The sequence below is a fragment of the Miniopterus schreibersii genome (genome assembly GCF_964146895.1).
Source record: "Miniopterus schreibersii genome assembly, chromosome: X".
Classification (NCBI taxonomy): domain Eukaryota; kingdom Metazoa; phylum Chordata; class Mammalia; order Chiroptera; family Miniopteridae; genus Miniopterus; species Miniopterus schreibersii.
Window position 1 is genome coordinate 10730850 of NC_138104.1, and position 12995 is coordinate 10743844.

General features: G+C 43.4%; 1 protein-coding gene and 1 pseudogene across 5 annotated transcripts in view; one reads left to right on the forward strand and one right to left on the reverse strand.

The window, feature by feature from the left end:
* Positions 1–12995, forward strand: part of ZDHHC9 (zDHHC palmitoyltransferase 9) — a 56776-nt gene that overhangs the window by 33975 nt on the left and 9806 nt on the right. For all 4 annotated transcript variants that reach the window (XM_081124968.1, XM_081124969.1, XM_081124967.1 and 1 more), the window contains 3 exons: positions 3389–3549; positions 8855–9013; positions 12074–12211. In XM_081124968.1, coding sequence (XP_080981094.1) covers positions 3389–3549; positions 8855–9013; positions 12074–12211 — 458 coding nt within the window. The remainder of the gene's footprint in view (positions 1–3388; positions 3550–8854; positions 9014–12073; positions 12212–12995) is intronic.
* Positions 7026–8448, reverse strand: LOC308551625 (ferritin light chain pseudogene; annotated as a pseudogene). Its single transcript has 2 exons — positions 8439–8448; positions 7026–7755 (listed from the first exon to the last, which is right to left on the reverse strand). The product of its transcript is annotated as a ferritin light chain pseudogene (transcript).

A 12995-nucleotide genomic window follows, 5' to 3' on the forward strand; every position in this document is an offset into this window, starting at 1 on the left:
GAAGTGTATGGATATCATTATTCCAAGAACAGTTAGCTTATATTTGTGAATGACATACCCAGTCTTTCAGTAGGACAAATTAGTGATTGAGGATACTTCTGACTTTTGGGATCGGTATTGGGAATTACCACGAAATCTTCACATAGTTTATTCCTGTCAGAGATGGATCTCTACCTTACTGCAGTGGTGGGACTAACCTAGGGGAATATTTCTGATCATAACTATTAAAGACAGGCACGATGGGTTGTAGTTCACAACAGTCTTAGCTGCTGGCTCTCTAAGTTTCCTCTTACTCGGAGTAGAAAGGCCTGCTGGTCCCACATCTGCCTTTCCAGCCACACCCACTCACTAGCGACAACTGGCTGCCAGTAGCCTCATCCCTGGAGGACAATACAATGGGCCTGTTGTGGACTTGTTGACATACAGAGTGGATTGTTTTAGCAGGTGCAGAAGATAGTCTGTGTGGAGATTACAGAGACCTTTATCCGTGATGGCGTAGCGTAATTCAAATCTAAGTTGTTCTTTGTCTGACTTAGTTAAGCTTGGGTGAGTCCTTGTGTGCATAGGGGCAATATTAATTTGTGTGTGTGTGTGTGTGCATGTGTGTATCTGTGTATGTGTGTGTGTGTGTTCTACTCTCTATCTTTTCCATGTAATAAAGCAATTTACACTCCCTGTGGTGTCCAATCAGATGACTCTGATTTTTCTAAGGCTTTCGATTGGAGACTGTACACCAGGGCAGTGTGAGTCCTGGAGGCATTACTCCTTTGTTTTCAATAATGATCTTCGGAAGATGGCTGATTTCTGTTAGTGCGGGGATTTCACTCAGCTCGTTCATGAAGCTGAGCCTTGTGCTTCACCTGTGGCCTCTGGGTCCCTGATCAGCGGAGGTGACTTTCATTTCTGAATTTACTTCTTGATTACCTGTACCAGTGAGGGGGAACAACGGAAAAGAGGGTATTCCACAAGCTCGTGGTACTCAAGGACCTTAATTACCCTGAACTCAGCCAGATCCTTCAGTTCTCTAAATATTTCCCTCCACCTTTGGCGTTTAGAGGGAAGTAAATCAAACAAAAGCGAGCTACGGCCAAGGATTTTGTTAAAAACAAATAAGCAGGCGAGCAAACAAACAAACAAAGCCACAAAAGTGACTTGGCAAGTTCCCTACATATGCTCACCCTCATGACAAATGGCTCAGCCTAATATTACAGGCGGTCTGCACCCCGCATGGAGCCGTGCGTGTGGCAGGGAGGAGAGGATCTCATGGCGACTGTTCCCAAAGTGCAGCGAGTGTCCAACCCGGGGTTAAACGCTTGCTCGGAGTGGCCAGCAGCTTGCCTGATCCCCATGCCAATGAAGTGAGCCTTTGTCCTTAGCTTGCTTTCTCCACTCTCCCTCTGGCCCTTGCTTACCCACTTACAGTCTGCCTCCAAGAGAAGATCTCCGTGTTGGAGGAGAACATGTGCCAGGAGGAGAATAGAAATAGGTCAGTGATAACTCTCACCGCATATTCCCATTTATTTGATTTGAAATTCAGTTTGACGCAACAAGTATTTGCTGATAGCTTCTTTATTCCCATACTTGCGTTTGGCTCTGAGAGATGCAGAACCACAATGATAATGTTAATAGCTGACATTTACTTAGCATCTACTGTGTGCCAAGTGCAGTTCTCAGCACTTTTTTCCTCTTTTTTTTTATTTAGTTTTTTAAAAAATATATCTTTATTGATTTCAGAGAGAGAGAGACAGAAACATCAATGATGAGAGAGAGCCATTGATCGGCTGCCTCCTGCACGTCCCCAACTGGGGATCGAGCCCACAACCCGGGCATGTGCCCTGACCAGGAATCGAACTTCCATCTCCTGGATCCTGGGTTGATGCTCAACTTCTGAGCCACGCCCAGCCGGGCAGCACTTTATTCATATTCATGCATCTGATCCGCCCAGAGACCCCATGAATACTATTATTATCCTCACTTCACAGATAAGGAGACTGAAGTTAACCAAGTCACCCAACTAGGAGCTGGTAGAGCCAGAATTCAAACCCAGGCATTCCTACTCCAAAAAGACAAGGTTCTGGCTCTTAGGAAGTCCAGTTGGGGCAGATGAGGTCAACATAGTAAAAAACAGGAAACAACAGGAGTCTCTGGCAGTGAGGATGACGTGGGTAGAGAAGGGAGAGATTATTGCGGCTTAGGAGAAGCCTTTCGGAGGAGGCAAGACCTCTCTAAATCCCAGATTCTTTATCTGTCAGATGGGTACAGTGGACTCAACCTCACAGATTTAGTGTGAGAATTGGGTGAGATCATGCATATAAAGAGCTTCGTGCAGCGCCTGGCATAGGGTGAGTGCTTAGTAAATTATGGTTTTGATGACAATGATGGCATTGGTGTCTCTGGGACCTGACAGATGAGTAGGGCTGGGCTATCCAGAGAGGAAGAGGTATGGCCTTCTAGGGGGATTATGAAGAAAGAGGGGAGCAAACAGGATGCTGGGAAGGGGTGCTCAGGGGAAACAATTTTATTTCCTTATGGTCACTCGTTACCTACTAGCTGAGCTAATTGAGGAGAGAAGAGGAATGGATGTTGCAAAGTCAGCCAGCAGCCCTGAAGCTTTTTATGCTGAACATACTCTGTGTCTGACACTGGGGCCTTGCTTCATGACTAGTCCTCATATTTCCTTCCTCCTCCTGGAGCTCAGGCCCAATGCCAGATGGGTGGGTATGAAAAGCTCGAGACATTCCCAGGGTGAGAGCAACCTGCGATGCTTGCAAGTCCAGGCTCAGTTGCTTCCCTGACCTTAACAGTTGCGAGCCTTTCCTGAGGCACAGAGGAAATGCGACTTCCAGTAGGCTGATAGGAGGGACTGGGCTTTGGGGGTAAGGGATGTCCCTTGAGGCTGTCTTCTGTATGTTATAGGTGGCCTCAATCAATTAAATATTTGTTGAGCTCCCGCTATGTAGGGAACCATATGTTAGGAGTTTGGCGTGATTTGAGTTAAGTAAAAAGCATGGACCCTGCCCTGGCTGATTCAGTTCAGTGGTTAGAGCATCGGCCCGTGAATTGAAGGGTCCCAGGTTCGATTCTGGCCAAGGGCATGTATCTTGGTTGCCAGCTCCATCCGATTCCTGGCCTCAGTTGGGGCACGTGTGGGAGGCAACCAATCGATGTGTCTCTATCACATTGATGTTTCTCCCCCCCCCCCCCCCCACTCTCTCTGAAAAGCAAAGAAAAAAATATCCTCAGGTGAGGATTTAAAAAAAAAAAAAAGGCATGGGCCCTGCCCTCCAGGTACTGCTTGTTTTGTGGTGATCAGATTGACATGCTGGTAACAATTCGTGGTCAATATAGGGTAGGTGTAACTAAATGTTCAATTGCTTGCTTTCTCCAGATGCCGTTACTTGGCTGTCCAGCTGTCTCCTGCCATCCCTGTGTTTGCTGCCATGCTCTTCCTTTTCTCCATGGCTACACTGTTGAGGACCAGCTTCAGTGACCCTGGAGTGATCCCTCGAGCCCTGCCAGATGAAGCAGCTTTCATAGAAATGGAGATAGGTGGGTTTTCTAACCAGCTGGCAACACGCTATGCAGTGGGTGGCTCTAATTAGTAACGGAATGGAATCATAGAGTGGTCGCAGATGATCAATCACTTCTAGGCTTTTCCCTCTGAGATCCTGAATCTGAGATCATGCCCATTCTGTGAATTTGCTAAGGTAGGTGCTGCAAGGTTTGAAAGTCATATACTTCCTTCTTTCCCGTGTTGGGCTGCATTTCAGGAGGGATTTGTTACCAAGGTCTTCTATACTGTTCCCAAGAGGATGGGTTTTAGTTTTGATTTTTGTTTTTTGTTTACTCTTTGGGAGTCATCAACTCATTTGATTTTTTTCATGAAAGCTATAAACCTTCTCTTCATAAAAATATTCTTACATGCATGCACATGCATACAATTTTGCATGTAATTTCAGGGACTCATAGAACTTTTGAAGCACATTCATGAGCCCATGACCAAGAATTCCTGCTTTAGGAGAACACACAAGGTGAGAGGGAACAGCTGTGGTGCCAGGAACCATTGAGAAGTCTAGGTATGGTAAGGAAGTAGTTACAGGTTCATTATAGAGCAGTCTGCAGCTCAGGTAGGACTGGCTCCCTGAATTGAAGCAGAACATCCCAGGACTAGGGGAGGGGATATCCTGGGAGCTCACGCTGGGAGAGAAGGCTGTGATGCCAGTACTAACAGGGCCTAGGAGCCCACCAGACCCAACAGCAGTGCCTGCCTGAATTGTTCTCAAGTCCAGTACCCGAGTAGCCTGAGTCAGCATCTGAGCCCGACAGAGTAGAAGAAAAGGACCCAGGACTTACAAGACTAAAAGCTACACCAGTTGAGCACGACTGTGGTTAGCCTTTAGTTCTTTTAGGGTGTGTGTGTGTTTTCTCATTTTAATATTTTATTTAATTAAAAACACGAACCTATGGGGGTTCGAGTAGGTTTTACATTACATTTATGTGTTATTTTTGAGAGAATTTACATTATTATAATATTACCTGCCTATCCAAAAAAATAGCATGTCTTTTTCTATTTTCAGATTGAATTTTACTCCCAATAATTAATTTTTTATGGTTTTCTTTATGTAGTTTCTGTACTTCCCATATTGAGTTTATTCCTAATGTTTACATGCGTGCTATTTTCAGTGAAATTTGTTCTCCCATGTCCACTTGATTTCTTCTCTTTCCCTCCAGCTCTGTTGAGATATAATTGACATATAACATCGTGTAAGTTTAAGGTGGACGGCACGCTGATTTGATACTCCTTTAGAGTGCTTTGAAAGCCTCCAAACTGTTGTATTTCTTTATTTTAGCCGTGTTTCCCTCTAGCTTCTGAGTGAATTTCTTTTTGAAAACTTTCGTGTTTTAGTTGAGCTGTGGGTACATAGGTTTGTGCACATCTGAGCTCGAACTCCTTAGGGATGGGGTGAGGATGGGAATGGTGGGAAGAAAGCGGAGGTGAGGCGTGTTGGCACAGCTGGAGTTGGTGGAGACCCAGTTAGGAGCAAGACAGCAGGGAGGGTTGTGTCTTTTCTCTACCTGGGTTATTCTTTTGTCATTCACTTTCCATTCACGTGTGGGCACTGCCGTGACTTGTCTCCTGCATGCCCCAGCAGGTTCCTTAGCAAGGTTATCTCTGTTTTGCCAGATCACTGGGCCTGGGGTCCAGGCTTGAGCGGTCACGTTTGTGACTTCTGCATTTGGCATGATTCTCTCCATAGAAGAGTGCGTTCTTGAGTTCTTACGCATACGGGTGTTTATTTTTATGCCAGCAGGTTGTGTGTGTTTTTGTCAACTTACATTCAGTGTTCAGGCCGGTACAGCAGGGCCTTGAAAAACATCGGTTTATTCAACATAGTTTCATTATAGCGTGGATGAGATGCCGGGGGAACTTAACTCTTGCTTGTATTAATTAGCCTATGGTACAATTGGTTTCATTATATGTTGTTTCGCTTCAAGCCCCAGAACCTGCGGAAGATGCTAAGTGAGGACTTTCTGTGCTGGGTATGCTGCGGGTGGGGGGAGCAGAGGCACGAAGACCGGCGATTCCCTTGCGTCATAGCGCTTCACAGGGAGAGTGAACCGGGAACTCTGTCTTCCAGGTGCCTCCATGTAAAGCCCCTGCAAAGGGACATTAAGGTGGCTGGTACTCATCTCCGCTAACGAACAGCCATCCGATCCCCATCCTTTTAAGACTGTGAAACACTGTTATTGTTTGATTTCACAGCATCCACCCCGCTCCGCAAAAAAGGGGAGAAAAGTTCCATATGGCAGATATTTTTAAAATCCAAATGAATTGAAAAAATATTCTGTTTTTAGAATTATCCTACATAGCGAGGGTGCAACAAGGCAAGCGCTCTCGTGTGCTGCAGATGGGCGGGCGTGCAAACCTATCAATTTGGGGAGCACTTTGGCAAGAGTAATATGGGCTTTAAGGGTTCGTACCCTTTGTCCCAGTAATTCCACTTCTCTCAGGGTTTAGCTAAAGGAAATAGATACAGATTTACACAAATTACCGTAGAAGGATTTTTAGTGAATCGCTTTTTCTTTTCCTTTTTTCTTTTTAATATGGGCCTAGCTATTTTAATGCTGGCAAACTTCATATATTACTGCTCAGATTCAACATGCTTTTCTTTTTTATGTTTTAGAAATTTAAAAAAAAATCCTCACCTGAGGATATTTTTCCATTGCATTTCAGAGAGAGTGGAAGGGGAGGGAGAGAGAAAGAGAAACATTGATGCGAGAGAGACACATTGATTGGTTGCCTCCCTGGGCCGGGGATCGGGCCTTGCAACTGAGATACGTGCCCTCGACCAGAATTGAACCCGAGACCCTTCAGTCCAAGGGCTGATGCTCTAACTACTAAGCCAAACTGGCTAGGGCTAGAAATTAATTTTAACACATGAATATATTCTTGAGGAAGGGAGGAGGGGATTGGGATTGGGGTGGTGATCAAGGGGATTTAGCTGTATTTGTAATATTGTTAAGTTTTTGCATGCAGGATATTTATTTTAAATAGTGGAAAACCAGAGGCAACTTAAATGCCCAACAATATAGAAGGAGTAAATAAATAAGCATATGCATATGGTGGAATATTGTATTATCCATCATGATGTTTTCAGAAAAAACATTAACAATCATAGAAAGAAATGTTTATTGTATAGTCTTAAAGTGAAAAATACAGGGTCCAACATTGCATTTATAACATGATCTCAAATTTTAAAAAATCATGTTTATCTGTTAAGAGAAGGTAAAAGGAAATAAACCAAAATGCACAAATATCCTTGAGCTGAGAGACTGTCAGTGATTTTTCTTTTTCTTTTTTTTGCTGCAAAAAGCTTTATTGTTTCCATTTGGCCCAATGCATGGGAGAGGGCTCCAGGGTGGTTAAAAGAAACGGGTAGGGGTTTGGGGGAGAGGCTCAGGTAAAAGCCAGACACCAGGGGATTGCAGAGGGGCCCCTCAGAGGCCTCTGGGCTCCAATGCTCCTAGTCGTGCTTGAGGGGGAGCCTTTCGAAGAGATACTCGCCCAGCCCAGCCTGGGGCGCACCAGCTGCGGAGGTGAGTTAGGTGGTTGCCCATCTTCTTGACGAGCTTCACCTCCTCCAGGAAGTGGTTCTGCAGGAATCACAGAGCTGAGTGTCTGCACGGGTAGAACCCAGGGCCTGCAGGTCCACAAGGGCCGGGGTCAGGTTCCTCTCCAAGGCCGTGGCGGCTTCCATGGCATCCTGGGCTTTGCCCTCTCATCTTGGGAAGGCTTCATCAGGTCCTGGAAGATGATGCGGCCACCGCGTTGGTTTTGCATCCTTAAGAGATGCTCAGCGCCCTCGCGCTTCTCCGCCAACTTGGGGAAGAAGTGGCCCGAGCCCCCCAGAGCCACATTGTCGCGGTCGAAATAGAAGCCCAGAGAGAGGTAGGTGTAGGAGGCCCGCAGATGCAGGTTGGCCAGGCGGTTGGCGGCAGCCTCCACCTCAGTGGCGTAATTCTGACGAATTTGGGAGCTCACGGTTGCCCAGCAATAAGGAGTTAAGGTTGAAAAACGGTGTTGGCTGGTCTCGGAGGCTGAGGACCACTGAGGTGGTTCCAAAGGTGGTGACTGGAGAAGACGTTGGAAGGCGGTCGGAGGCTGGAAGAAGCGGCGTCTCTGGGTCTGTTCCGTCCAAACACTGTTGAAGCAAGAGACAGATCCGGGACGGCCGAGGGCACTCTTTATTTTTTCTTATTTATATTTTCTGGTTTTTCCAAAATTTTTGCAATAAACATGTATCACTGTTATTTTAAAGTAATTGTTCTTCTGTTTCTAAGTATTAACAGCCTTTTTTCATGCATATATTTTATTTTTGCAAGATAATATCCTTTATACTTTTTCATTTTGCAATATATTGTGAATATTTTCTTGTCATTTGTTTGTCAACACCATTTTATTTATTTATTTAAACTGTATTTTTATTGATTTCAGAGAGAGAGGAAGGGAGAGGGAGAGGGAGAGGGAGAGAGAGAGAGAGAGAGAGAGAGAGAGAGAGAGACATCAATGATGAGACCACAACCTGGGCATGTTCCCTGACTGGGAATTGAACCGTGACCTCCTGGTTCATAGGTTGATGCTCAACCACTGAGCCACGGCAGCTGGGCTTGTCTACACCATTTTAAATGGCTGCACAATATTCCATCCTATGCATGTATCAGAATTTACTTAACCAACCTCCTGTTGTGACATTGGTTATTTTCAGATTTTCACTATTAAAAGGAACTCTTTGACAAATATCCTTATGTCAGCATCTTTTGTACATCTCTGTAATTTTGATAACTTCCTAGAAGTAAGGTTTCTGGGTCAAAAAATAAACACATTTAAAATTATGGTAGCTACTGCCACATTGCTTACTGGTAATGTATAAAAATACCTTCTCCCATCCTTGCCAGCACTAGGTATTTTCATTCTTTTTAATATTTATTAATACAGTACATAGAAATGGTATCTTTGTGTTAATTTTTATTTCTTTGATTATAAGTGAAGTTGGATGTTTTCATTTTATGTTTTTTAGGCATTTTATTTCTTCTTCTATGAGTGTTTTTATTTGTAATCAGCCAAAAACTTGAAGAAACACTTTTTCATATGCGCACAAAAGAATTGCATGGCATGCAATGGAATTTGAAGGGGACACTCTGATGTTGAGAGTCTAGTTGGGAAGTGCTGGTCTGGAGAAGACAGTGGGCCTAAGGAATCTTGGATTACTCCCATTGTTTTTGGAAAAATGGTGAGACCTTTGGGTTCAAATGATGGCTAGCAGTGATGTCAACTGTCTTTACTGATCTACAGAAGCTACCAATGGTGCAGTGCCCCAGGGCCAGCGACCGCCCCCTCGTATCAAGAATTTCCAGATAAACAACCAGATTGTAAAGCTGAAATACTGTTATACGTGCAAGATCTTCCGGCCTCCCCGGGCCTCCCATTGCAGCATCTGTGACAACTGTGTGGGTGAGTAAAACACTAGAGCATTGCCTGGGGGAAAGGCCGAGTTGAAGAAGAGGGTCAGGGTAATTTTTTCTTGGAAAAATTAGTAGAGGTGAATAAGGAAGATAGAATTAGATAGGAAACAAGTTTCTGAACAACTGTGAATCAACTGTACTTTTTTTAAAAAAAAACATATCTTTATTGATTTCAGAGAGAGGAAAGAAGGGGGAGAGAGAGAGATAGAAACATCAATGATGAGAGAGTCATGGATCGGCTGCCTAGCCCGCAACCCGGGCATGTGCCCTGACCGGGAATCGAACCCCAAACTCCTGGATCCTAGGTCCATGCTCAACCACTGAGCCACTCCTGGCCGGGCTCAACTGTACTTCTGTAAGTCAAATTGGAATTGAAATATCTTCCAGTCTAAAACTAAAAAAAAAAAAAAAATACCCCACCTTTTTGGTAAGTGGGGAAATAAATGACCTGTTTTTCAAATCTAGATTTTCCTCTACTGAATCTGTTTTAAGTGGAACCCACCTTGCATAGGGGGAGGAGAACCCTAGTCCACTGGAGGGCAGCATCGGGGAGGGAAGGGCTTTCTAAGAAGTAGCTCCCAAGAAGAAAGCTGCCAGCGTTTATTGAGTTCCTACTACATACTAGGCACTGTGTGAAGTGCTTTCCCCCTCTCTCATTTAAGACTTGTAAGAACCCCATGGGATAGGTTTCATCCCCATTTTACAGATGAGGAAATAAGTGAAGCACCTTTGCGTGGGTTCATATAATTGGTAAGAGATGAAGCTGGAACAGGTATGATTCCCAAGCTCTCATTTCTTCTTTCTCGGCTACTGCTGCAAGGGTGGCGGGTGCGTGTGTGTGTGTGTAACATATCTGCTTTTAGCCGCATGTATGTGGCTTAGCTGTAATCACTGCCTACTGTGCGCTGAGCCCTGGGAAAGATCAGAAAGTCAGTAAATATGTCCATCAATAGGAATGTATGTACAGCTCCTTATATTATCACTAGGCATACTTGCAGCCTTCTTTATATATGCCCTGGAATAGGCCTGAGTACATTGCTTTCCTCTTAATAGCCAGTTCTTTAGACAAAATTTGAAAAGATGTATCTTACTTTATACGGTAAAAAGCTATATGTAGATAAGATTTTTATAATTTGAAACCCGTTTTAAATGAGCCAGGAAGTGATGTCTCAAGAAGGGTTGATGTGAAGGTTTTCATAAAGAATTCCCTCTCCTTATTGATATTCTTAAATATAAAGAACTCATACAACTTGATTTTTACAAAAAGAAACACTGCCCAGCTGGCATGGCTCAGCAGTTGAGCATTGACCTGTGATCCAGGAGAGTGGGGTTCGATTCCCTGTTAGGGCACATGCCCGGGTTGCAGGCTCGATCCCCAGTCGGGAGCATGCAGGAGGCAGCCGATCAATGACTCTCTCATCATTGATGTTTCTCTCTCCCTCTCCCTTTCTCTCTCTGAAATCAATAGAGATATATATATAATGCCACATATTGTGCAATTCTACTTATATGAAATATCTAAAGTAGGAAAATTCATAAAGATAATAAGAGATTACCAGGGGTTGGAGGAAGAAGAAAATGGAAAATTACTGTTTATGAGTACAGAGTTTCTTTTTGGGGGCGATGAAAATTTTCAGAACTAGGTAGTGGTGATGGTTGCACATTGTGAATGTAATTAATGCCACTTAATTGTACACTTAAAATGATTAAAATGGCAAATTGTATGTTATATATATTTTTCCACAATAAAAATTTATTAAGAAATTTTTGAACATAAGTTTCTGTGCATATCTTTATTTCCTTATGAGAAATTACTGAAAATGGACTTATTGTGCTAAAGGGGTGTGAGCATTATTAAGTCTCTTGATACATACTGCTAAATTGCTTTCCAGAAAGGTTCTTGAAATTTATGCTCCCACAAACAATATATTAGAGTGTCCATTTTACCCTATTCTCACTAGCACTGGATATTTTTATGTTCTTATTTTGATAGGCAAAAAGTACCTCATTGTTATACTAGTAATGCACTGAATTATTGTTAACTCTGAAAACATTTAAACATATATGTATATGGTATTTATTAACTGTTTTTGCCTTTTGACTATTATCTTGAAAGAGCATTTGCATTTTGTTATTGATTTGTAAGGATTTTTTATATATTAAGATACAAAATTTACATACATTCTTGTTGGGGGTTTTTCCTCTTTAACTTTCTTTATAGTATTTTTTACATATATAAAATGTTTTTTAAAGTTTAAGGAGTTAAATCTATTTTTCTTTGTCATCTGTGTTTTCCCCCTATTACTTCTATGTTTAGAAAGTCATCCATATACAGGACAAACGTTCATCTATTCTTTATGGTTATCTTATGGTTTCATTTTGTTTTTACATTTAACTCTTTAATTCATCTGGAATTAATTTTGATAAGTAGTGTGAGGGAAAACATTTAACTTTATTTTCCACCAAATAGCCAGTTATCTCAGAGTTGTTTATGGAAAAGTATTTCTTTTCACCACTGATTTTGTAATGCTACCTTTATTAGTAAATTCTTATATATTCTAGAGTGTTTCTGGGCACCTTCCATTTTAAGCTATGCCATACCATTTTAAGTATTGTAGTTTTATAGTCTTTTACTAACTGGCAGTTAAGAAAATCCACACTACTCATTTTTCAAAATTTGCTTGGCTATTTTCACCTATTTATTCTTCCTGAACTTAGTAGGCCCACCTACTAATATTTTTCTTTGGAAAAGCAAAGTCTCTGCTGTTAACTGGCAGTGAGACAGATCACTCAGCCCCTCAATTCCTTAGTTTCGTCATCGGTAAAATGGGGAAAAGCATATCTTCTGTTGCTCAACTTCCAGGGTGATTGTGGGGATCAAATGAGCTAGCTATGGAAACAGTGTGAAGAAGTGAAAAATGGAAAGCAGTTTTTTACCATTGAAACAGGCAGTGATCCTGGCGACTTTGAATTAGTTGTTGAGATGTGGATGGCGGGGTTGCACTGCGTTTTGGAGGCTTTGGCACCAGGTTCTCTCTCTTCCCCTCAGAGCGCTTCGACCACCACTGCCCCTGGGTGGGGAATTGTGTTGGAAAGAGGAACTACCGCTACTTCTACCTCTTCATCCTTTCGCTCTCCCTCCTCACCATCTACGTCTTCGCCTTCAACATCGTCTACGTGGCCCTCAGTGAGTATGTAGGGCAGTGCCTGGTGGAGTGGGGGTGGCATGGGAGAAGACTTGGGGACGGCTTAGGGGAGGGCTGGGGTTCCCGGTGGGACTTGACCATTGCGAAGGCGCCTTAGGACCGGTTAGAAATGAGCGCTGCTCTCTGCCCTCAGCTCGCATCAATCAGTATTTACCGAGGGAGTTGCCTTCTCAGTGGCTCTCTGCTCGGGGCTGGGCCATAATAACTGGTCTATATCTAGAGTCCTGGGCATTTCTGAGGTGATCCGAAAGGTCGGGGATGTATTTTGGCTGTCTGTATCCTCTCTTCTTCTGCCTAATAAGACCTGCCCTGTGCCAGGTGGTAGAAGGGGTTATACCAGAGAAATGCCAATGGTTTCCTTTGGGAGATAGAAAATATACACCCACATGTGCACACACACACACACATACATCAGCAGATAAATACGGGCAGGTGGAATGTGAAATTAAAGGAGTGGTCTTGATCAAGACAACTTACTGGGAAGAGATGACTTCTCAGCTGGATTTTGAACAAGGGAGGACACAGATTGGTGAGGAGAGAGGGGCTTTTTGATGTTTCCGATTTATTTTATCTATGAATGAATATCCCCCTCCATGCTCATAGTTGGGGGTTAGAGAAAAGGGAGAGGATCCAGATGCTTGGCTTCTGCCTGACTCTCTAGACCAGTGCCGAGTCCTGCAATGGAGATGTGAACCCTTTGGTCAGGAGACTACCTGCTTGGGGGTGCAAGTCCCTTGTCTGAATGAGGGCTTATCTCTTGCCAGC